This window comes from Phalacrocorax aristotelis, unplaced genomic scaffold, assembly GCF_949628215.1.
Source record: "Phalacrocorax aristotelis unplaced genomic scaffold, bGulAri2.1 scaffold_85, whole genome shotgun sequence".
Lineage (NCBI taxonomy): Eukaryota > Metazoa > Chordata > Aves > Suliformes > Phalacrocoracidae > Phalacrocorax > Phalacrocorax aristotelis.
In genome coordinates this window covers 273,925-298,696 of record NW_027441196.1, presented here as the reverse complement: position 1 = coordinate 298,696, position 24,772 = coordinate 273,925, and the positions used below count along the sequence as shown (strand labels likewise).

At 59.3% G+C, this 24,772-nt stretch overlaps 1 protein-coding gene across 1 annotated transcript; it reads left to right on the top strand.

Annotated features, from left to right (window-relative positions):
• The first annotated feature begins 7,962 nt into the window (after window positions 1-7,962).
• On the top strand, window positions 7,963-24,068 carry LOC142051039 (adenylate cyclase type 10-like). Its single transcript, XM_075080252.1, has 25 exons — window positions 7,963-8,114; window positions 8,322-8,479; window positions 8,783-8,887; window positions 10,044-10,082; window positions 10,729-10,872; window positions 11,634-11,839; window positions 12,275-12,368; window positions 12,692-12,780; window positions 13,181-13,375; window positions 13,492-13,613; window positions 14,247-14,323; window positions 14,631-14,820; window positions 15,754-15,806; window positions 16,380-16,533; window positions 17,250-17,442; window positions 17,652-17,738; window positions 18,053-18,336; window positions 18,954-19,247; window positions 19,642-19,829; window positions 20,476-20,730; window positions 21,433-21,768; window positions 22,488-22,702; window positions 23,101-23,208; window positions 23,368-23,546; window positions 23,873-24,068. The coding sequence occupies exons 1-25, from the start codon at window positions 7,963-7,965 to the stop codon at window positions 24,066-24,068; spliced, it is 4,113 nt and encodes a 1,370-aa protein (XP_074936353.1).
• The last annotated feature ends 704 nt before the right edge of the window (window positions 24,069-24,772 follow it).

The following is a 24,772-nucleotide window of genomic DNA, read 5'->3' as shown; positions in this document are numbered from 1 at the left end:
CTGGGCTCACTCGATGCCAGATGCCCAAGGTGCTCCCTGAGGGCTCGTCTCGCCAGCATTTTATGCAGCAGGACTTGCAGGTCACAGATAGCTCCAATTTCCCCCAGCTCTTGAGGACCAGGAGCGGGGGCAGAGTCCAGTGCTGTGAGGAGGTGACCCAATGGGTCCGCCCACCGACAGATTTTACAGGCAGGATCTCTGCTGCTGCAGCCAAGCCCGCTGGTCATGCCCTGCCAGGCCGCAGATTAGACGAGCTGAGTCTCTAGGACACCAGACCACAGATGGCCATGGCCGGAGCTGGGCCACCGCCCCCGGGCCAGGAGGGGTCTCCCCGTCTGTGGGCTGGGCCAACCCCACGCAGGGTCTCTGCCCGGTCAGCGGAGGGAGAAGAAGGACACGCTGCCGTCAAGGCTGCACAGGAGGCAGGATGAGAGCAGTTGGTGGTGCCAACCCCACGACCCCTTCCTCTCTGGGAACAGATGGTTCTCCAGGAAAGAAGAGAAGCCAAGACAGCCCTGAACCGGCCGCCACGCCAAGGAAACAGGGCAGGCCAAAGTGCTCCCTCAGCACCACAGACGAACACGCCTGGGTGGGGAAGTAAAGCTCCCCAACTTCCCTGCCCCTCCTGCTCCTTACCTGCACGGCTTGTCCTCACTTCTCGGTACGTTGAGGAAGAGTCCCCTCCGGCATCTCAAAGGGGGGAGCAGCATCTCCTCCCCCAGCACCTTGGTGACCTCACCCAGGAGGCCTGGAAGGAGGCGGGGAAGCAGGCGCCGGACCCTTTCCTCGGTTGGCAGCACGAACACCACCTCGGAGATGGCACGGGGGAGCTACAGGGAAATCCAGCCAAGAACCACCTGTTAAACAAGGGCTTTGCCCACCAGCGCAGTCCCTCTGCCTCCCCTGGGGGCTCTTGCTGCCTGCAGGTCTCATGCCAGGGACAGCAGCGAAGCACCCCGGCCCCTCTACAGCGGCAACGCTGAGACGCCCTGGCACGTCGCCCCTGTGCAGTCCCCCCAGGCACTTGCTAGTTAGACAGCGGATGCAAAGCTGCGGGGATGCCTCTGCCTTCGAACATACCGTGAGGGACTCCAGAGCAGCCTGGCTGTGGTCCGGTTGGTGAGCGGAGGAGTGGGGCCCAGGGTTGTTCTCTCCCGCTGCCTCTAACTTCTGTGTTAAGTACTTCAGGACCTGAACCCCCAGGACGCTTCTCCCCAAAGTCCTCCACAGCTCCATCGCGTCCCTGCAGGGGAAGAGACGTTCACCCCTGAGCTCACATCCCTGGTACCTGCGGTGCCCTCACTAGAGGCCAAACGCTCTCCTCATCAGCAGTGGGGCTTATGATGCCTGGTTCCTTCCCGAGACGGGAGCACACGGCCTTGCAGTGCTCAGACCTTTTGGGAGGCAAGCGACCTTCTTCTCCACTGGATTCCCCCTCACCCAGGCAAGCCACAGGGTCTGTCTTTAACCACAGTGGGGCGAGGTGGGAGTGCACAGACCTGTCCACGGGCAGCCGCTTCTGGAGGAGGCTGTCCACCACGGGCTCATGGTGAAAGCGGGCCAGGAGACGCACCGCCTGGAGCAGGAGGGGCCTGTGGGTGCTCTGTCGCATGGTCTGCATGCAGCTGTGGAGGATGTGCAGGACTTCTGGCACCTGAAAGGAAGAAGGTGGGAAAGAACGCCGCAATGCCCCTGCCGCCACCAACTTGAAATAGGAGGGCAGCAGCATTTACAAAATCTTTACATTCCTGCAGAATTTAAAAACCCTTTAACTGCAAGCCTTTGGGAAGACCCACAAGTCCCTGGTGCTCTGCTGCTGTACATTTGAACTCCCATCGCTCCCAGGGACTGCCCCTTGCAAAATCTGCAGAGCGAAGAGCCGGCAAGGACTGATGGGAACAGCCCCATGGGATGTCCTCTAGGAGATCACAGCTGCTGCAAGGCTGAACTATTGAAATGAAGGGTTGAAATCTTCCCCTTTGGAGGGGAACAGAATGTGCCATTGCTCAAAGGGCTCAATTCTTCTCAGGCTGCTGCCTTCTCCAGCTCGCTGAACTGCTGCAGCCCTCAGGGGGAACTGGGAAGAACCAATACCTGCTGTTTTTCCCCACCAACTCCCCTGACCCTCTTACAGATTCCAGGCCCTGCTCTGTTCCCAGATTAGGATTGGATGCTTACAATAGTGGAGCTCCCAGGTACTCTGTGGCAACCCGAACTAACCTTGAAGGAGACAAGGGCGTAACACCAGGGCCGGCAGACTACTGCGCAGGAAGGGCAAGGCAGCCTGCCATCTGCTCCTTCGCTGCTTCTCCAGGGCCAGGGCCACCCTGAAAAAGTGCCGGGGTTCAACACTCCCGGTGAAAGGGCACTTGGAGCCTTGGAACCGGCCAGCCATGACCACGGGGCTACGGCTCATCATTTCTGTGCCAGAGCCACAGGGCAGATGAATCCGTCCTCCCTGCGAGGCCCCTTGGGGCAGCCGTACCGAGCACGGGTGGCTGGGTACGGCCTTTGCTCTATGGGGAGGTGCTTCCTGGGAGCAGGATCTCTCACAGACACACTGGGAAAACCTCTTCAGGCCTGGATGCCGGAGAAACATCTCTGTGCTCCTCCAGATCTCACCAAAACCAGGGCTGGAGGAAGGCTGCTTTGGTGGGCCCAGGAAGAGCAGGTCACCAGGCGCCTTTGCCGTCAGGTGGGTCTCAGCGCTGCTCTGCAATCGGCTGTCACGTCCCTGAAGGACGCTGTCCTGTGCACGGTAGGTCTCCACTGGGTGTCCCTGGGGACAAAGATTGAAAGGAGCAATTTGGTTTGTTTTGTCCCCAATCCTGGAATGCCACGAGAGAGACCCACCACCCCCAAGTCAGCTGTGTGACATGGACCCCATGTACAAGCTGCAGACATGGGTCAGGACAGCTGTGGGAAGCAGGCAAGGCATTCTGTGGTCAGAAAGCAGAGCTGGAGACAATGGGGAGGGAAGCCCAGGGCAGCCGGCAGCTGGCAGTGGGGCCCAGCAGAGTGCAGCGCCCCCAGAAATGCCCGGCTCCCTGAGCCTCGGCCCTGGGACTGCAGCACGGGGCCGGCACCAGCTGGGGCTTTGCTGGGAAAATCCAGGCAGGGTGACCCTGACACCCTGCACTTGTTCCTCACCCCGGGATCTGACAACCTCTCTCCCTGCCCATCGCTGCCATGGGATGCAGAGAGCAGCGCTGCTGGCCCCTGGTGTGGTCCTGAGCCACCTCTCGATGGAGGAGTCTTTAACCAGCAGGCCTAAAAAGAGGGGAAACTCTCCAGAATTAAGCTGTGCTTAACATTTTGCAGGCAGTATGGCTGTAGAGCTGCACCATGGTGCTGCTCCTAGGGACTGTGCTAGAAACAGGGCGGCTGCCTGTATCTGCAGGCAGGCAGTGGAGTGTTGCAGCAGGAATGATTGATGGTTTGTGCGGCTGTTGAATGGGGTCAGCCTTTAAACGTGTCTGACCTGGTACGCCTGGTTCCTTTTTCCTTGCAGGTTCTATTTAGAGCTAAAATAGTACTTTTAAAAAAAAATAAAAGCAAAACCAACAAGGAAACAAACAAAAAAACCAGTCCTGGCCACTCTGCAAGGCGATGCTGGTCACCAATATTAGGACGCAGGATTGGGCCCAGGGCAGGGCTTTTACAGGCAGCACATTTCTTGAAGGCTCCCGGTAATGCAGTTCCTGGCCAGTGATCGAGAAATGGGGCAGCTGCCCAGAGTTGCTATTTTTGCTCTCTCCCCATCGCTCTCTGTCTGGCTCCCTGACCCCATTTTTCAGTTCCTCCCTCTCTATCTTTAGCCCATCACTGGTTATTTCTGTCTTTTCCTTCCTTCCTTCCTTCTTTCTCTTTCTCTTTCTCTTTCTTTCTCTCTGACTCCCAGCCTGTATTGTCTAACTCCGCCCTGTCTGTCCTGTAGCCTGTTACTCTGTTTTCCTTTCCCTACACCTCTCTCCCGCTCCCTGGCCTTCTCCTTTCTCTGTTGCCGTGTCCTCCCTCCTGGCTGCTGTTTTCCCCTGTGTCCTGCAGCCTGTGCCCTCTCTCCCGCCTGTATTCCCCACTCAGCTGGCCCTGCTGCTCTCGGGGCCTCCGTCCTGCTCCTGTCTGCTTTTCTTCTTCCTGCGTCTCCACCCTGGAGGCCGCGGCTGCTGTGCCCTTCTGCGCCTCCTTGTCCTGACCCACAGCCCTCTCTGCCTCAGTCTCTCGGGGTCGTTTCCCGCCCTCCCCTCGCCCTGTGTCCCGCTCTGCGCCCCGGCCTCCCCCTTTCTCTCTCCCCGCTGCCTTTTCCCTCCGCCCCTCTCCCCTCTGTCCCCCTGCCCCGCTCCCTCTGCCACGTCTCTGTCCCTGCGCTCTCCTGGTGCCTTTACCGTCTCTCTGACGCCCTGTCCCGCTCCCTCGCCCGGAGCCCCGCTGCCCCCTTGCCCTCCATCTGTTTCTCGCTCCGTCCCTCTGTCCCTCTGCCGGCTCCTTACCAGGATTTTTCCTTCCTCCACTCCCTGCCCAGCTGCGCCCTGTTCTCCTGCTCCCTCTGTGTGTCTGCCTGCTGCTGTCTCCCCCCTGCCCCCTCCCCGCCCAGCGGGTGTCCCGGAGCAGGGCCTGGGCAGCCCCGGGGAGGCGGCCGTGGGGCCTGCGGGGGGGCGGCGGGCTCGGGCTGGGGGGGCGGTGCCCGCGCAGGGTCGGGCGGCGGGAAGGCGCGCCCCGGGGCATGCTGGGAGCTGGAGCCCTGGGGCAGGGGCTGCCGGGCGGCCATGTTGCCCCGGCCCCAGCCCGTGGCCCGAGGCCTGTCCCGCAGCCCCAGGCCGCCCCCGGGCCTGTCCTGGCAGCAGCCAGCTGGGCCTGGGCCCCGCTCCGGCCTCCCTGAGCTGTGCCTCGGGGCGGCCTCCTGGGGTGCGAGCTGTGAGGCACCCGTGGGTTCCCTGAGGTGGAAGGCAGTCGGGTGAGTGGGGCTGCAGCAGAGGGAGGGAGGGACAGACCGACAGACAGAGACAGAAGTGCCTGAGCTGTGCCATGTGCCTGGCAGTGCAGAGAGCAGGAACTGCGGTGAGTCCTGGGCCCCTGGGGTCATGTCACCCCTCCCCCGCATCCCAGTCCCTCCCTGACACCCCGTCCCCTTTCCCTCTGTGTATTCTGTGGGGGGATACATAGGCACCTATAGAGATGTATGTATTTATAGGTATGTCTGTTATATTGTACATAGACATGTATGTAATACAAATTATATAAAAATATTTTCCTCTTTCTAAATATCAAAATATTTATTTCCAAATTAATCAACCTAGTATTTACCAAGATAAAATAATATTATCTTATAGAACAAAATATGTATGTAAGCCATCCCGATCCCAGCTCAGGCACCCGTGGGGTGGGCAGGGGCTGCATTAACCGCCCTGCCCTCCCTCCTGCTGAGCAAATGATGGCAGGCAGAGAGAGGTGCTGCAAAGGCAACACCCAACTCTTTTAATGAATTCAGCAAGATACGGGGATCTGGGGGAAGGCTGGGGCTGGAGCAGGTGGGTGCAGGTTTCTGGCTCCGGATCTCCTCTGCGCATGGGTGCTATGGGGGCCGGTGCTGGGCCGGTGGGTTATGGGTAGCTGTGCTCGTCGGCCATCTGCATGTCGATCTCCCTCTGCACAAAAACCTGCAGGTGGCCCAGTGACACCTGCAGGGCCGCCCACTCCTGCTGCTCCTGGTCCAGCATCTTCACGCGCTCCCGCTGGGGCCGCTGCTCGGGTGTGATGGGCACCGGCTGCTCCTGCTCCTCCAGCGGGGTGGGTGCAGCCATGAGCCCCCCAAGGGCCCGAGGGATAGCAGGGAATCGACGGGAGGGTGCATCAGCCTGTCGTGGGGTAGCATGTCACGGGGATCCATGCTCTGTGCCTTCTTGATCAGCAGCAGTCGGAGTGGGCAGGAGGGCAGCGGGTGCAGGGCACTTTGTCCCCCAGCATCCCCAGAGCTGCTGCGTCACTCAAGCACCAAGGTGGGCACATTGGTGTCCTCAGATGCCCTGCGCTTGCTGCTGCCCACTTGTTGCCTGCTGCTGCCTGCCTGCTGCCCGTGTGGCGGGGGGCCGGGTGGAGCAGGGATGTGCAGCACATAGGAGCCCGTGGGATATGGGCACTCCTGCTGGACTATGCCCTCATCGCAGCCCCATCAGGTGGTGGGGCACCAGCGTCCCTGTCAGCGCCTGCTGTCCGCATCCATAGGCGGGGGGACAGGGAGCAGCCATGGTGGGGAGCTGCACCCCGTGAGGGAGCTGCAACACAGGGGGAAGCAGCACCCCACTGTGGAGCTGCACCAGCTGCGCCTGGCCCGATGGGCCCTGGCACCCCCTCCCAGACGGTGGGCTGTCCCAGCTGGTGGGTGATGGTGTGGAGCTGGGCAGGCTCACTGGACACTGCCAGCGCTGGGCAGCGTCAACCAGATGTACCTCTGTCTGCCTCAATTTCATGCCCTCCAGAGGAACTGGTGCAATAGTTAGGGCATGAGATTTTCCAAGCAGTCCATCCTTTTCAGTTGACTGTCAGGGTCACACAATGCTTTTCATTATTTAAGTCGTAAGTCGAGTTCATAAGGTACTGCAACACTGTAAAAACACATCTGTCCTTAAAAAGCAACACACGAGAGTGAATCCAACAGCCCAGATCCTTTTAGTTCACAGTCCTCTGCCTAAGCGTGGGAGCCAAGAGGTTAGCCACTCCGATTACATTGCCTTCTTCAATGTAATAAATTTTAAATGAGTCTTTATCTAGTTTCTAGCAGTTTAATTTCTTCTGCTCTTGATATACATAAAAACCCTATAAAACATAAAAATCCAGCAGCTGTTATTCAATAATGTACATACAGTGCACAGTATCCTGTGCTGCTAAAAGTTGGTCTAGGCGTGATTGATCCTGTATTACCACTTGTGATAATAATTTGAATTCCTCTGTAGGTCTGTGGCTTGTGGAGGTTCCCTGCGCTTCACGCTGAGGCCCCTCTCAGTTTGTGGCAGACTCCAGAATTGTGGGCACGGCTACAGGTGTGCTCACTGAGATGGGCCGGAGTTTGCTGGCGATTGCAGCTCGCTTAGGGAACTGCAGAATGGCAGGGGCTTCAGTCACCTGCAGGAGCTCTGCATATGCAGCTTTGCCCTGGCACATCCTGAGCACAGAATTCCCGTGGCCACCGCAGGAACATCAGGCATGCTGAGCTCACAGCCGTGCCACGCCCTTTGGTCCAAAAGCTTCTGTTTCTTCGCACAGGCGTTAAGCAGGACTGGGGTCCCTCTGGTTGTACGTAATGGCCTCCCTGCTGGCAGCTGGGAGCGTCAGTATGTGTGGCATCTCCTTCAGCGGCCAGTCGTGCCTTCAGCTAGGAGGCTGTGGCTGTGCCACAAACAATTGGCTATGTATATGTATATACACGCATGTAGCTTAGCTCGTGGCAGGAGCTAAGGAGGCAGGACACGCGGGTGGTGCCGAGTGTCCCAGGAGGCACAGCATCTCCTCCTGACTCGCTGTGAATGGCCCCTGCCCCCCTCCTCTGGCATCATCCGGGGAGAGTGGTGGCACCTGGGCACAGCGCCTCGGCACAGCCGAGAATGCGGTCGTGCAGCTGCGGGAGGCTTGCTTGCTGCTCCGCCACGGTCTCTCTGATGGCCTCCCCTCTGCCGTCTGGCAGCTGTGGGGCCGCCTGCGCGTATGCCCCGGCCTCCCTTTCCGCTGGGAAACCCTGGCTGCCGTCAGGGGTGAGGGGCCTGGCTTCACGTGCCGGAGCTCTCACCCAGCCCAGGGAACGTGGCAGCTCAGGAGCTGCTGGCTCTGCCAGAGGCAGGCCGCTGTCCGTCGCAGGCGCTGTGCGGATGGAGGGAAGGGAGAGCTGGCGGGCTCCCGTGTCCGAGGTGGGACACCTCGGGGCTTGAGGAGGGAGTAAGGGAGCAAGAAAGGAGCCAGCCTACTGGGAAGATGGCGACAGGCTGCGTAGCTGCAGGGGAAAGGACCAGTGCTAGCAACGAGCTGTGCGTGCGGAGGCAGCTGGTCCTGGGGAAGGGGGGAAGCAGCTGCAAATTCAGCAACAGGTCGCTGAAGCGCCTCCCTTCGGCACTGTCCTCAGAGAAGTGGGGTGGCGCTGGCTGCCTGGGAGGCAGCGTGTGTCACTGTGGCTCAGCAGGCGATGACATAGGGAGGATGTCACTGTCAGGCGATTGTGACCACCGCTGTGGGTGCAGAGGGTCAGTCGTCCCGCGCAGAGGCTCCAGGCTCAGTGTGCAACTCGCACTGAGCGGCGAGGTCCTCATCCTCCTGAGGTACCCCGTGTGCCACAGGGTGCTGATGATGGCTTCTGCCTGGGAGAGGAAATACCACCACTCAGACCTGGAGAAAGCAGCAGCTTTCCTCCCCGGTCTCCTTGCTGAGGACTCCCTTCAGAGCAACTGTTACTCTCAGCCTATCGACGGAGTGCTGCTCTTTGCGGATATATCAGGTGGGGCGAGCAGGGAGGAGCAACCACGGCCGCGAGCCCTTTTGGGACACAGCAGGCCCTTTGGAGCCCTGCCCCTGCCCCTCATACAGAGGGGCCATCTTGTCACTGCTGCACTCTTCTGCTGAGATGCCCAAAGAGAGCGGGATGCCTTATCTTGGGTGGTCAACCACTGCTGCCAGCAGCACTGAGCTGGGGCATGGGAAGGTGTGACCTACAGGCTCTCAGGCCGGGCAGCGTGGAACTGGCTGGCAGGTCCTTTGGCCCACAAGGGTGTTTCCTGATTTCTGGGTGTTCCTGTTGCAGCTTTCACTACGTTGACAGAGAAATTCATACAGAGGAGCAGCACGGAGAGGGGCACTGATGAGCTGGTGCAAACCCTCAACTGCTACCTGTGTGACATTTTGGAGGGTAAGAGCCATGCTGCAGGACTGCCTGGCATCAGGTCATGAGGCCGCTGCCGGAGGGTGGAGGCAGGCAGGCTGGGCAGCCGGGTCCTGCCTCCTTGGAAGGCTCCGGGCTGTCTGTGGCCCAGAGGATCAGTGAGAGCAGCCAGGGTCTTGTGGAGGGTCAGGACCAGCTCAGGTCCTCTGTGCTCCCCGCTGTGGCCGAGGAGGCACCTGCTTTCTCAGCAGCCCCCTCTGCGCCTGTGGCGTGAACGCCTGGCTCAGTGACGTGTTAGGGCCCAGAGCAGGCTGAGGGCATCCAGCAAGTGCCAGCGTGCGAGCGACTGGAGGATGCTGGCACTGGCGTCCGCGTTTGTGCGCGTGTCCGTGTGCGCGCACGAGCGTGTGGGGGTGTGTGAGAGACCCTCACAAGCCCCTTTCCGCAGGGGACATCTTGACCCTTCTGAGCTGACTGTGAGCACATTGCGGCCACCCCTTTGGCAGCACTTGTAGAGTAAAAGCAAGAGTGTGGTCAAAGATGCTGAAGGCTCTGGAGCATCTCTCCTACAAGGAAGGGCTGAGAGAGCTGGGACAGTTTAGCCTAGAGAAGAGAAGGCTCGGGGGGGATCTTGGGAATGTGTCTAAAACCTGAGGGAGGGTGCAAAGAGGACAGAGCCAGGCTCTTTCCAGTGGTGCCCAGTGTCAGGACCAGAGGGCACGCCACGGGCACGCCCTGAAACACAGGAGGTTTCCCTCTGTACATCAGGAAACACTTTTTGACTGTGAGGGTGAGTGGGCGCTGGCACAGGTTGCCCAGGGAGGCTGTGGAGTCTCCCTGCTCAGAGCTATTCAGAAGCGATCTAGCCGCTGTCCTGGGCAGCTGGCTCTGTGCAGCCCTGCTTGAGCAGCGGGGTTGGACCAGGTGGACCGCAGAGGCTCCTTCTGGCCTCCAGCCTTCCCAGCTTTGGAGGCGTCCCGAGGCCCTGCCTCCCTGCGTGCTGCGCGGGTACCAGGGCTGTGGCCACTGTGAGGCGGGGAGGCAGGCCGGAGTGGTGCTTTCCTGAGCTGTGCCCCACGGGGCGCCCGCGCCCAGGTGCTCCTGTCCCGGCAGAGGGGCTTGCTCTGTGCCTTCTGCAAGAAGGTGGCCACATGACTCCTCCTTTCCTTCCCTCTGTCCACAGAGGTGCTGACTTTTGGCGGAGACATCTTGAAGTTTGCCGGTATGTACTTTGGACAACGATGCCCACGTGTACGGGTCTGCAGCATTTAGCTGTTGTGGCGGCCGTTTGCCGTGCTCTCCTTCGCAAGAGGCTCTGTGCAGCACCTTGAGCCAGCTTTCTGGCCATGCACGCACGCCCCCCGCAGTGCCCTTTCTCCAGGCTCCTCTTTCTTTCCCCCCGGGGCTGCCTGCGGTTTGGCTTTGGCCAAGGGCTGTGGCTCCCCTCACTCGGTCCCCTCTTGCGGGGCCCTGTGCTGCGGGCGGGGGCAAGGAAGCACGCACATATAAAGCACATATATAAAGCTATAAAGCAGAGCCAAAGGTGTGTGTCGGGGTGCTGGTGAGGGGCAGGGAGGCCCTGGTGATGGCAGAGCTTGGGCTGCCGGGCTGCGAGGGGAGGAGGAGTCCCTGACGTGCTGCAGCTGCAGAGGAGCGCTCGGGGCAGGGGGTGCTGCTGCTGCCGTCTGGCTGCTGCTGTGGCTGGCCCGGGAGAGGAGAGGTGTCCCGGTGCCCAGGGTGTGGTCCTCCCGGGCAACGCCCTGCCACGAGCCCATCTTCCTCAGCACGTCGGCCCGTTTATGCCACCGAGTGGAGTGTGGGGAGAGGCAGGTCTCGGCAGAGCCTTCACTTTCCCTCGCTTTCCCCAGGGGATGCTGTGCTGGTGCTGTGGAGAACATCGCACCGGGAGCTGGCTAAGACCATCAGCCTGGTGCTGCAATGTAGCCGGCAGATCCAGAAGAAGTATGGGAGTCGTGACACGCCCGTGGGTCAGAAGGTCCGACTGAAGATAGGTACGGGCGCTGTGCCAGGCGCAGATGCGTGGCACTCTCACGCGCCACAGGGTGCTTCTCCCGGGCAGGGAATGCGGGGATCCCTGCTGGGGCCAGTGCCAAAGGAAAGCATCTCCTGTGAGCATTCAAGGGGCCAGCGGTAGTCGGAGCAGGGACGGGAGACCAGGACTGCTGGTCTTGCATGCGTTTCCAGACGCAGAGGAAGCTTAAGCCTAAGGCAGAGCGGGTGTCAGATCAAGTATTAGGGTCTTTGCATGTCTGCTTTAGCGCGGGTGTCTGCGGGAGGTAGTTACCCTTTCCTTTTTTCAGGCGGGGGCAGCTTTGCATCCTTTCCCCTGCTGGATTCTTCCCTGCCTTTCACAAAGAGCAAAAGGGAACTGCTTTGCTCACGGCTGGGAGAAGGGCTTTTGCAGGCTGTTAGGTTTTCTCCAGCAGACAGCTACAACCTACCTGCGTGTAAACGCAGCAGGTGGTGATCAAGCCCGCTGGTTTGCTGGGCTTCTGGGGCAGGCAGGCAGCTGGGTAAGATGCCCGGCACTCTCAACGCCTTGCCAATGCCAAATTTGTTTGTCTATTTCTGGACACCTGTTTCATGGAGCCGTGTCAGTATCCCCCGAGGAGGACGGAGGATGTCCTCCCCCTCCATAATGGCCGCCTCCCTGCTGGGCTTCAGATTAGGTTCTGAACAGCTGAGATGCTGGGGAGCGCAGAGCTCAAAATGTTCTCCGTGTCAGTTTGCTTCTCCCGCTCTCTCTCCCCAGGGATCTCTGCAGCGCCCATGAGCCTTGTGGTTTTTGGAGACAGGGATTGGCGGTACTTCTGTATCTGTGGCCAGGCCCTGCATGAAGTTTGTGAGGCCCATGAGCTTGCAGACCCAGGTGATGTTGTCCTCTCGGCCACCTCCTGGGAGCTCTGTGAGCAGCACCGGCTCAGGACCAAGCATCTTGCAGGCAAAAGAGCTGTGAAGGTAGGTGGATGGGACGGCGTCTCGAGCCATTGTGAGGACCTGGGCCTGGACATGAAGGAGGGAGGTGTCAGAAGGCTGAGGCGCCGAGCGTGGGGAGAATTGTAGCAGTGAACATGGGCAGGCAGCTGAAGGTGTTGTCCCTCCATCTCAGGGGTAACTGTGTGCTGGGCTTGCTTGGTTTGAGGGGTCGGGAGGCACTGGCAGGCTTTTGGCCCCACCAGCAATGTCCTGTGTGGGTCACGGAGCTGTTGCTGACAGCTGGGGGATGCTTGGGTGATGCCTGCCCGGCTCCGGTGCTTCTGAGGAAGCACTGCTGTCCCATCCAGCCAGGTGGGCTTGTTCTCCCCTTTTCTGGGCAGTGACGGTGAGGGCAGGCTCTGTCCCCTGGAGTCCTGGGGCGGCCAGTGGCAGTTCTCTGATTCTGTGTGTCTTCAGGTTACGGGCATGGATCAGATGTCTCGGTCAGAACGCCAAGAAGCGTTGCGCAAGCTTGTACGACACCCATTGAGCCACCGCTTGGAAGGGGAAGGTGCGTGCCAACTTCACCTTGTTCTGTGATTGCCTGCAAAGGTGGGGCCTGGCTGCTTCAGGGGCCAGAGGGGAACCACCCCAGCCCTCTTCCCCCTTTCAGTTAGCGCCCCTGCTTTTGTCCCTCCTGTGCATCAGCTGGGGCAGTCACTGCTGCCGCTGCCGCCTCCTCCTTCCAGGGGACAGCTCTGCCCTGAGTGTCAGCAGGTGGCAACATGAGCAAAGGCAGAAGACTCTTTCTCCCCCGTTTCCAGTGCCAGCCCCTGCTTTCCAACACCTCCTAGTGCCATCCTTCGAGCGACCACCTGCGTTTTCTCTCCTCAGGTGCCATGAGGCCTACTCATGTCTTGTCCAACCGTCCTAAATTGGTGGAGATGTTTCGGAAGTACATACCAGAAGCTGCTCTCAGGAAGGTACGTCCAGGCCACCACTGCTGGGGCTGCATTTTTGGCGGGCAGAAAAGAGGTGCATTGCACAGATGGAGTTCTCAGGAGAAGAGAAAACCAAAGAAAATGCACCCTGAGACAAGAACATGGGCAAACTGAGCCAAGGGGCACCCGGGCTGCACCAGTGCGTGCCTTGTCCTCCTTTGTGTGCCTTGTCCTCCTTTGTCATTTGTGTTATGGTTCGGTACCTGCCTGCCGCAGGCTGGTGAAGCCTGCCCGCCATGTGCACGGAGAGGAGGATTTCCCCCCTTCCTCCAGTAGTACCGGCAGGCTATTGCCGGTACGCCTGCTCTCCCTCGGCATCTGGTGTGGGCAGTAAGCCCGTGGGAGAGCAGGCTGGTGAAGCCCGTGTGCTCTTGTCTTCCAGCTTGACGACAGACTGCCGCTGGACCTCTTCTCTGAGCTACGGCCAGTCACCAGCCTCTTTGTCCACCTGCAGTTGTCTGCAGATATCATCAGCACAGCAGAAGTCTTTGAGTTCCTCCACAGTGCCAGCAGGATGTTGCTAGAAATCCTCTCTCCTCACAAGGGCGAAGTCAACAAAGTCCTCCTGTGCGATAAAGTGAGTGTGTGCGTGAGCAATCGCCTCCCCGCAGCCCGAGAGGGTGGTCGGTGAGCAAGAGGGGGTGATTCCCTCTGAGGCATTGTAGCAAGATGTGCCGCTTCTGTCCTTGGCAGGGCTGCACGTTCCTCTGTGTGTTTGGACTCATTGGAGAAAAGCTGCCCTACAAGAGCCTGCACGCCTTGCAGAGCGCTGTTCAGATCTTCAACTCCTTCTCGACGATGTTTGGGGGAAAAAAGTGAGCATGTGGCAGGGGGCGTGGGTGTGCCGGGTGCCTAGGACAGTGCAAGGGGGCTTACCCGAAAGAGATGTGCCTTCTAGCTTGCCCTCCCTCGTCCCTGGCAGGAAGGAAGCAGTGCCCTGAGAGGTGGCAGGCGAGCCATGGCTGAGGCCCATGGCAGCCAGGCAGAGCCCCTCCAAGCACACCGTGCTAGCCCTCGCACCGGAACGAGCCCTCACGAGGGCGAGAGGCTCTTCAGTGCCAGAGACAGGCCCTTCCGAGCAACTGGCCCATGAACAGGGCTGGGGCCCAACCACCTGATCTCAAGTTTCTGTCACCGCAGGTGGTGACGCTGTGGGCGCCTTCTTCCCTCCCTCTTTGCTCACGAGAGGGCCGTGGCCTTCTGCCGGTCGCATCTCAGGGAAAGAGGCCTCAGGGGAAGTGTCCAAAACTCTGCCCATGTCCCTTGTCCCTTGCAACGCACGTATATTGCGTCCCTGAGCTCTCCAGGCCCCCAAGGCCCGCGCTGGCAGGGCAGGATGGCAGGTGGCCCAGGCTAGGGCCGAGGGGAGGTGCGGGAGGGGATGAAGCTGGGCGGGCAGGACTGTGCGTGGGGCGCTGCTGAAGCTGCGCTGTTTCCCTGTGTGCCAGGGCAGTGTCCGTTGCCGTTACCAGCGGGATGGTGTTCTGCGGCATCACCGGCCACCCTCTGAGGAATGAATACACAGGTAGGAGGCGTGTGCCTGAGGCGCGGAAGGTTGGCCTGGGCCTGCTTAAGCACAGCAGTCTGGAAGAGGAAGGCGGGCTGGGAGAGGGCTTGCCCAGCAGCCACTCAGGAACGGCCCAGGCGGTGCTGGTCCTGGCCCGGGGTGGGAGAACGGGCTCCATGGCCGATTGTTCCCCTGGGTTCTGCTGACCCCGCTGTGGCGTTGGCCTGTGCCAGAGGGGAGGCAGCCCTTGGCGTGGCAGGGCGCCGCGGGGCTGGTGGCACAGGTACATCAATGCGTGCTCTCTCTCTGTCTCTCTCCCTGGCAGTCCTTGGCCAGAAGGTGAATTTGGCAGCCCGGATGATGGTGCGCTACCCTGGGCTGGTGTCCTGTGATGCAGCGACTTATGCCGCCTCTCGGCTGCCCCCTTACTACTTCAAGGAGCTGCCAGAGAGAAAAATGAAAGGCATTATCCGTCCTGGCACTATCTATCAATATGTGGGAGTCACCAAGGCGAGGTGAGTGTCCTCTGAGAGGGCTGGATGAAGGGACGGTGGCACCAAGGGTGCAGCCTCGGCGAGAAAGAGGAGTTGTGCAGCGAGAGACCAAGCTGGTCTGCCTTCCCAGTTGCTGAGATGGTCAGAAGCCCTGGCGTGGGAGGCTTTTTGCCCCTCTCCCGTGCTGCCTCCTGCTGCTGAGAGAGCGGGAGTGAAGCCACAGGGATTGGGAAGATTCTGCTGTCTGGGTAGATGCAAGGTGGCCTTGCAGGCTCTGCCCAAATGGCTTTCGACTGTGCTTTCCGTGCTGTGCTTGCTCCACCATGTGCCCTGGTAATGCTGACCCAAGGAGTTTTTTGTCCCAGCTGCTTCCGAGCAGGAAGCTTTGGGCCAGTCTGGTTCCCATGGGGAAAGGTGGACCATTGGGACACTCTTCCTCATGTCTTCCTGCTGAAATCTCAGCTCTTCCTCTGGGCCAGGATTTGCCCTTCTCTTTGGGTGACGGTTTGAATGTTAACATTGCCATCTCTTTGAACTACAGGAAGACTTGAGGCAAAGGTGCCAGGTACTTGGCATCCCAACCCGTTCAGGGACACAAGTCCTCCTTTCCAAGACACTTGTTTTTCTTGGCCAACGTGGTAAAGCTGTCTGCTAGGCAACAGCACACCCTGGCTTCTTTCACGTGTCTCCGAGTTCTCTGGGTTTGGCCCATGGTGATGAACTCTCGATACGTTCTCCCACCCTGCTGCGGTCGTTGGGCTTCTTTATGCTTGAAGCTGTCCTAGCGTGCAGCTTGAACTTTGGCTGGGGGAGCGTGCAGGGGGTGACACGCTGCTCAAAAGAAAAGCCGGTACCCGAGGAACACGTCCTGCCCCTCCACGCCAGGCTGCTTCTCTATGTCCCCTGGCTTCTCCCCACCTCATTGACTTGTGTTTTCTTTTCCCCTGCTTCTAGCATACTTGACATGAGTCTCACCAAGGAGAGGTCAGAGTACGCTCCCTTGCTGGGTAGGTGGAGAACGCCGTGCTCTTCTGAACGCCACTTTCTTCCCCTTGGTAGCGCTTAGTCCCATGCTGGGTAGGGAGAAGCTTTTGCCAGGGATGGTGCTGCCTGCAGCGACCCTAAGGCAGTGCTGCCTGGTTCGTCCCTATTTGTTTGATATCTCTGGGGTGGAAAGCAGGGTGAGGTGCCTGGTGCTCCCCGCCGTGCTCCAGACCTGGTAGGAAGGTTCCTTTCTACTATGGAGCTGCTCAAGCCCGGGGGCTAAGCTGATCCTTGTCTTTGGGTTCAGGAGAGAGGTTTCCTTCTGCCAGACTGACGGAGAGTGTTTGTGGGTTCTCGCCCTTGTACTCCTCAGAGTTCCTTTCCTGGCAGCATCTGGGTGTAGATACGGAAACATCAGGACGCTCGGGATGCCTTTAATCGCTTGGTGCCTTGATGGAAGGAGGCCTGGGTGTAGGCAGGCTGTCATGTTATATGTGGTGGTGGGGAGGGAAACTGCGGTGGAGGGTGGCAGCAAAAGGGACGTCTCTTTGCTTTTCAGCACCCCCAGCAGCTCGTTTCCTTGTGTGTCTTCACAGGTCGGGAGAAGGAGATTGACCTTTTTGTCAGCTGCTTGAAAGCCTATAAGGATTTTGGGCAAAGCCACATCCTGGCATTTGAGGGCACGATGGGCTCCGGAAAGAGCCACTTACTTGCTGAACTGGCCTCTTTAGGCCAGGCTGCTGGCCACAGGTACAGGTTTTTGACCTGTAGCTTTGGGACACTGCCCCTGCCCATCCCCTGACAACCGTGGAACACTCCAGCCCCTCTGCCAGTGCGTTTGGCTCTTGGACTGCAGAGGCCTGAAAAAGCCTCCTGGAGACACTCCCTAGGAGCTCCTGCGTGCCCTGCTCCCACCTCTGCCTCTTTGGGGAGTTGGAGGCGGCTTCTTGAGCCACAGCCTTTCCTCCTTCACCTCTGGGCCAGGCACGGATAGTCGGGAAGAGCCCAGGCTCAGTGCTTTGCATCTGGCTCCAGACGCAACAGACAGCAGGGTGGCCAGCTCAGAAGCTCTGCTTGCCCTCTACCTGTTTCCCAGAAGGAGCACTGGGGCAGAAAAGCCTTCCTGTGCTCTGGGAGGCAGAGTACTAAGGTCTGGAGCCCAAAGGCAAACTCACCACTTGCTCCATCCTTGCCTCTGAGCCCTGTGAGTTCCTGTGCAGGGGGGAAGTAGCGAGACCTGGGCTGGCGCTGCCGAGACACAGGGTCCGGACCTGGCTCTGCCAGTGGCTTGGCACCAGCTGCCCCTGTGTGCCCTTTCTCGTACGAGGAGTGAAAAGCGCGGGCTTCTCTGGGAAGCACTTTGAGATGGGTGGCTGAAGAGCCCCCTGCAAGGGCATCTCCACCCCTTTGGTCTTAGAAGGCTCGGGCTGTTGGGGATCTCAGTCCCTTTTGCTTTTGCACGGCAGGGTAGTTGCGATGGAACTGCTAGAGGTCAACGTGAGGCAGTCCTTCTCTGCCCTCCGTAAGCTGATGGCCAAAGCCCTGGGCCTCCAGGACTGTGAACTGCGCAGTGACAAGGAGCGCGTGTTGCAGGCAAAGCTCGAAGGGATAATCGAAGAGAGCAGCTATTGCCTCCTCAACGGCATTTTCTTTGTCGAGGTGAGAGCGAGAGGCCTGCCAGAGACCCTGGGCAGAGGGCCTCTGCTTTAGGCTCCAGGTGAAGCCCCACTGTGGCTTCTTGGCCCTGTGCTGGGGAGAGGGAGGGTGCTGAGGCCAGCAGAGGTGGTTTGCTCTGCGGTCTTGCTTGGTGGGGAGGTGTGCCTAGCCCCGGAGTGACCTTTCTCCCTGACTCTGCTTTTCCTGGCCAGTTTCCCGTTTCGGACAAGGTTCGCAAGATGTGTGAACCTCAAAGGCTAATGGAATTGCACTCGACGTGGGCAAAAGTGCTAGAGAAGGTGAGCATTTCTCCTTCCGTCCTCCTGGTCAGAGAAGGAAAACAACCCCGCCCTCCCATAAAGCAATGTTCCCTGGAGGAAGAACGACGTCTTCCGCATTCCCTTGCCCAAGCTCCCTCCTTCTGCGGAGCAAGCGACATTAGGCGTGACCTTAAAGTCTCAACGGAATTACGAGCCAGTCAGCATCTGAGCAGGGAACGGGTTGGGGAGAGACTTCCGAGAATCCTCTCAAGAGACAGAGGGTAAATCTCCTCCCCTGGAAGGCACTTGAAAATGCACCGGATTCCCCTCAGAACAACCTGGCTTTTTTTCAGGTCATGGGAGGAGAATTTGGCATATTTGTCATCGACAATGCCCATTTCATCGACCCTGCCTCCTGGAGTATCGTGTCACCCGTGCTCCAAAACGTCTCCAGCTTCATGGTCATGAGCTTAGCCCCGGGCTATGTGAGAACAGAGGCCTTCTGCAAAGCCGCAGGAGACAGCGCAATGTCCCAGAACATCACCTATTGTCATCTGGACAAGCTGAAATCTTCAGCTGTGGTGCAGAAAGTCTGCCAGGACCTCGGAGTGGTCAGCATCTCCAGGGATCTAGCGAGGTAAGTGGGAGGCAGGGGAGCTCTTCCTGAGGGCTTGAACCGATGCAGAGCATGGGAGGGCATCAACGCCCCAGGAAAGGCAGCGCAGGGCGGCTAGAAGCATCACTGGCTCCCGTGAGTACTGGGCCCACGGGGGTTGCATGTTATGCCTCGCCCTGGCAGGTGTGAGCTGAGAGCGGGCAACTCCCCAGACACAGAGCGTGGGAGGTGTCATCCCTTCGCTGTTGCGCAGGGAGGAAGGGAGGAAGAGTGCCGAGGCCAAGCGTGTCTGGGGTGCGAAACGGCCTTGGTCTAGGTGGCCGGGCTGTGGGGGAGATTCCCTGGGGCAGAGGTCCGTCCTGCTGCCAGGGAGGATCTAGGCTCCCGAGGAGAGGAAAGGCAGGGCTCGCTGCTCCGTGCTTTGGGCATTGTCCGCCTCTCTTTTGGCGTGGACTTCAGCCAAGGCTGGAGGTTCAGGGGGGCCCAAAAGGCCAAGCCAGCGCCCCTTTCAAAAGTGAGGTGTGGCTGTGACGGAGATGCTGGCTACTCTGTTATGCCCGAGGGAGTCGCGGCCCCCCTGAACGGTGTTCCACCTTACTTTCCTTGTGCTGCTCATTGCTGGGTCTGCCCCTGTCCAGGTTCCTGATCCAAAGAAGCTTGGGGATCCCGTATTACTGCGAGGAGCTGCTGCGCTGCCTTCGTCGCAACGACATGCTCTTGTTCCACACCCGGAGGCGGGGTGAAAAAGCAGAGGGCAGCTGGGAGAGCCTGGTCGGTAAGCACCTTTGCTGCCGACTAGCGCGTTGCTGTGGCGCATTCTCTGCGGCACGGTCTTGCCCCGTCATTCCCCCGTGGATCTGGGCAGAGTCACATCTTGCAGCAGTGCAGAACTTGGCCTGGCAGAGGCGTGGGCTCCTGCGTGCCTTACCGTTGTGAGCCAAAGCAGGGGCTAGCGACTTCTGGTGGCTTGGAGGGGCCTAAATTCCTGGGGCAGGAGTTGGGTGCTAAAACGCGGGGGAAATTGTTCCGGAGCACATTTGATCCTGGTGTTTCTTAGGCATTCTAATGGGCCTGTAATTTACCTTGGCCATAGGGCAGCTCCCTTGAGAACAAATCCCAGCTTGAGGTGAGGGACAGGCCCAGGAATCTTGAATCCAAAACCATAAAATCCCCACAAGGGTGCCGGTCACAGAAGAAAAGGATGGTAATAGAAGTTTCCCAATTTCCCTGGCTGTGGAGACTGTTTGGGAAAGCTGGTGTGAAGGCAGAACATCTTTGGGAGGGCTCTACATTCACAGAATCATTATAGAATCAGTAAGGTTGAAAAACACCTCTAAGATCGTCAAGTCCAACTGTCAGCCCAACACCTCCTAAACCATGTCCCGAAAGACGCGCTTGCAGCGGAAACTGTCTTGCAGCAACGTCGAGCTCCAGCGCAGGGAGTGATGGCAGGGTCTGCACCATCAGACCGGACGTGAACCTGGAGAACACCGTGCTGCCCGTCACCTTGAAAGGTGAGGGTCCGAGCGCCGCTCTGGCGGCTCGCAGCTGTGCTGGGGCCCCTTCGCGGGGCATCAGCTAGAGGGAGGCTAGGCATCTGTGTGCTGCAGAGTCACCCTCTCAGCTTGGGAACTGTCGATGAGTGTCCCTCCTCTCTAGCCACCCCCATTTGTATGATCCTGGAAGAAATGTCACGCTAAAGCATTCCTGCTGTAAAGCGGTTTTGTCCAAAAAGAACAGGAAGAAATGGAAAAGAAAGGAGTAGTATCGTCTGGCCACGTTCAGACAATCGTTGTGTGGAGCTCCGAGTCCACCTCTGGGCTGGGGAAAGTTCTCTGTTCTCTGTGCGCACTGTAGGGCAAAAACCTACTCCAGACCTGGTAGGGCGCATCATGGGCTGCATGGACCTGCTGGGTCCTGCCCTCCTCACCCTTGGTGGGGGAGCGTGCGTTTGAGCGTCTCGCTTTTCCCCAGGCCTTGTGGCCGGTGGCTGCAGCAGGAGCGGAGCCATTTTGAAGACGCCTGCCCTGGGTTGCGATTGCCCAGCAGGTGCAGTCCCGAGGAGAGGAGGCCAACATCTACCCCGTTTCCTGTGTTGAAACTCTCCAGCCTGAGCATGGGGAAGAGGCGAGAGAGAGATGTGTTGCTTCTTTCTGGCAGAGATTGCGCTGTCTCAGCTGGACCAGCTAAAGCCGCTGAAGCAGACCGTTTTGAAGTATGCGGCTGTCATCGGGCCCGTGTTTACCACCCAGCTGCTCTTGCACGTCCTTCCGGCTGACATGAGGCACAAGGTGAATTGTGTGTTGACCATGCTGGTGAAGGACAACATCCTTAAGTGGCTGAAAAACACAGAGGTGCCAGAAGATGTCCAAGATCCTACCAAGAGGCCAGGCACCTCTGTGCAGGCGGAGAGCGGTAAGTGGTAGCAGTGAGGTGGACAAGGGAGCTCCCAGCTGTGTCCTGATGGGCTCCCCCGGGCATGGTGCGCTCCCCCCCTGCCCCCGCCCCCGGTGATGGCTGGGTGGAGCTCAGGCAGGCATGGCTGTTCAGGAGGGGTTGTGCAAAGATCTTACGAGCCGATCTCAAAGCACACGAGCTTTGTGGTGGAGGGGAGTTCCCACCAGCCGTCCCAAGTGCCTCTGCTCCGCGGCCTCCAGGCGCTGCTTATAGCGCAGGCATAGGAGGGCTTGTGGAACCCCTGACATCCTCTGCGGGCCGCCTGCAGCGTCCAGACCAAAGATGGCCTCCAGAGAGCCCCGGGCCCTTTGACAGGCTTTCACTCAGCTTTGATTCCCCTGTGGAGCAGGGCGGGAAGCTCAGGAGGCTGGGGACTGCCTTGCCAAGAGCAGGGAGAAAGCGCGGGCCAGGGCTCGCTTTGGCTGGCAGCAACATCCCCAGCTGCTGCCTGGAGCGCAGCTGAGCACTGTGTCCCCAGGGCCGTGCTAGCGTCAAGCAAGGCAAGGTGGGCCCTTCCACCCCGTGCTGCAAGGCTCGGTGTGCAGCAGTGCAGGTTTGCTGCCGAGGGTGCGCCCCAAGGCGTGACTTTGGTGTCCCGGCTGGGATGGCCCTGAGCCTTGGCCCCAGCTGGGGCTGATGCAAAGGCCCTTTGCCTTGCAGATGTGGAGACGCCCGCTCTGAGGATGACCGTGGTGCAGCAGTCTGGCGCTCTGGCCTTCCGTGTCGTGCTGCTGCAGGAGGCTGCCTACCAGCTGTGGCCCAAGAGACAGCGGGTCGCCTTGCACCGCACGTGTGCCGCCTTCCTGGAGCGGCACGCGCACAAATGCAAGAGCTGCGGCCAAGGAGAGTTTGTTGCCTTCCACCGCTTCGCCGTCACCAGCACCCAGGATGGAGGGAGGTGCCAGGGCTCTGCTGACCAGGGCGACTCACGCAGCTGGGAGACCTTGGTGCTTGCAGGAGAGCAGCTGAAGAGGGATAGGACCCACGCCACTGAGGGTATGCTGTGCGCCGTGCTCCACAGCCCGGGCCCTCCAGGAGCCCAGGGGTGTGTGCTGGGGATCGGGTGGGAGTAGATCTGCTAGGGACAAGCCCAGGAGGTGAGGATGACCACTGCAGGCTTTCCTCAGTGTGTTGGGACCCTTGCAAGGATCCTTGCAAGCCCCGCTGGGAGAGGGAGAGCAGCTCTTACCCCGGCGTACGCGAGGAGGTGTCTAACCCCCTGTGTTCTCGCCAGATGCTGAAGATGCACTGCGGCGGCAGCAGCAGGCTTTCATGGGGGAGGATTTTGGGTGAGCAGACCAGGTTTTGGTTATTTTTGAAGCCAGTGAGCACAGGGTCTCCACAGGAGGCAAAGGAAACTCGGGAATCTGGCTGCCGGTTGTGACTGTAGCTTAGGGAAGAGGCTGTCTGTGGGGTGGGAGCTGGGAGGAGATGGCCATGGAGATGAGAGAGTGCTTGAGGAAGCCCATGGGCTCAGGGCAATGGTCACACGTCACCGGAGCAGCCCTTGCTTTCCAGTTCCTACCGAGCAGCGCTGGCAAAATCTGCAGGGGAGGAGCACCTGCATGAGTCACGCCTGCCCGTGGCCTCACGCTCTGCTTTGAACAAAGGGCTTTTTCTGTCGTCTGTGTGGGGAGAAAGACCACTCTAAGTGATGCCTGTGTATTCTTTGCTCTCTTCTTCCCCTGGGAACCGTCCTCTGACTAGTGTGGCAGGGCGGCCTGTGGCAAAGAGCGAACAGACAACTGAGGTGCCCAGCAAGGCCGATGGGAAGGACAGCGGCGCATGCTCCTGTGAGTGCAAAGCCATCGTGGAATCGGTGCTGGTGCCTTTGGCTCGCCACTACATGGCAATGGGCGATGCTGCCAGAGCCTTCTACTACCTTCTGGAGTGTGCGGCTGCCTACCTGCATGTCTCCAACAGCGACATGGTGAGTTGCCCTGCTTGCCAGCACCCTCTGTGCACGGAGTCCTCTCAGTCGCCTGGCTCTGGGCAGGACAACTTCCCCGTTGCAACAGGGCATGCCTCTGTGGGGCCTCAGAAGGGAAACGCTGGGCTCAGACCCTGACTTCTTCCCCTGCTTTGCCTCTTCTGCGGCAAGAGGCACAGGGCACTGTGCCCTTAGGACGAGGGGCGTTAGCAGGGAGGCGGTCTGAAGGATCAGTGGTGCCTGTGCTCTGAGCCAGTGTGACTGTGTTTGAGCGGGCATCACCGAGGGGGAGGAACAGGCCCTCTTAAGACAGACGCCAGAGGCAAGGGAGAAGGGCAAGGCTGGCTGTGGGCTCTGCACCCACGCTCACCTGCTGCTCTCTGTGTGCTTGCACAAAGGCCCTCGTGAAGCTGAATGAAGCGGAGGTCCTGAGGAACTCCGTAGACAAGAAAGCGAATGTGATAGCCCGCTTTGAAGAGGCCACCTTCTTCAGCCTCAAAGGGGAGGTAAAGAGACGGAGAGGTCTGGCGGGATCTCCGGGGGACAGAGCTGGACGCCTTCCCCAGTTGCAGGGGATGTCCCTGGGGCATCTGCAGCCACTGGCAGATTCCTGCAGTCTCTTGGGCCACTGGTCCCCATCGGGACGTTTCCCTTTTCCCTTGCAGGTCTGCTATCGTATGGGACGCATGGAGCTGGCAAAGAAAATGATCCTGGAGGCTTTGAGCCTGCTCAAAAGGAAGTTCCCCCGGACCACCGTTGGAGCCTTGGTCAAGTCTCAGGTGGAAAAGTTGCAGTGTGCCGCTTACGTTGCCAGAAGAGCAGCCTCCCTTCCGCAGGAGGCCCGGTAAGAAGCAGAAGTGAGAAGCCAGGGGAGGAAGAGCCATTTCCCACCTGGTCCCAAGCATCCAGGCCCAGAGCTGCTTGAGCCCAGTCTTGAGGCCACACCTAACCTGAGGCCGTAGTGCCAACACGCCCTCTCAAGCGGTCAGCTTCCCCCGGCGGCACATCTTTGTTTGCTGCCTTCTGCTCCAGCAGCCCTCCTTCCATCAGCCCCCTTTCCTCCGAGGAGGTGTAACCGGCTTGTCCACCGCCCTGCTCTCCCCCCGCCCTGGTCGCTTTAGCACTGTACAGCTAGAGCCTCTGGGCCCATCACTTTCTCTTGTGTGGCAGGAGGAAGAGGCTAGCCTGGCTGCTGCAGCAGAGCTGCTGCCTTTCCTTACTGGAGCAGCTCTTCAGCCTGGAGGGCACTTCCAGCAGGCAGACGTTCTCCCGCCTGGCAGCGCGCATGAAGGCCAACACGGACAGGGCAGCGGACTCCTGTCGGGCAGCAGATGCCCACTGCAGGGGTGGAGATGAACTAATCTAATTAAATACCTCTTTTATCATGACCTTTGCTGTCGGGCCTTTCTTTCCTAGGCACTGGGGAAAAATGTGGGGACATAGCACGCAGGTAGGTCATATGTCCCCTCCGCCGTCCCTTCCAGCTGGCAGCACTCCTTCTAGTGGCAGAATTCCTTTGGCTTGTCCCCTCCGGCTGCCTGCCAATGGCTTTGGCGTGAGAAGGGTTTGCATCTGGAGGTTCCCTGCGCTTCACGCTGAGGCCCCTCTCAGTTTGTGGCAGACTTCAGAATTGTGGGCACGGCTACAGGTGTGCTCACTGAGATGGGCCGGAGTTTGCTGGCGGATTGCAGCTCGCTTAGGGAACTGCAGAATGGCAGGGGCTTCAGTCACCTGCAGGAGCTCTGCATATGCAGCTTTGCCCTGGCACATCCTGAGCACAGAATTCCCGTGGCCACCACAGGAACGAGGACTCTTCATAACCTTTACCACACAACAACCAAATTTCCCCACCAAAGGTTCTTCATGTTCTTCACGTTCAAAAGTGAACCACTTCTTTGTGGTGTAGAAAAACTCCCTGAGGCAACGGAGAGTTACAACTACATTCGATTGCAAATCACTTTGGTAGACACAGATTCAAGGTGTGACGTGATCCTTCTGAACCTTTACTTTCCCTGTTCCCAGCTTACTTAGATTTAAGAAATAAGACTTACAAAACGATGTCATTTTTTC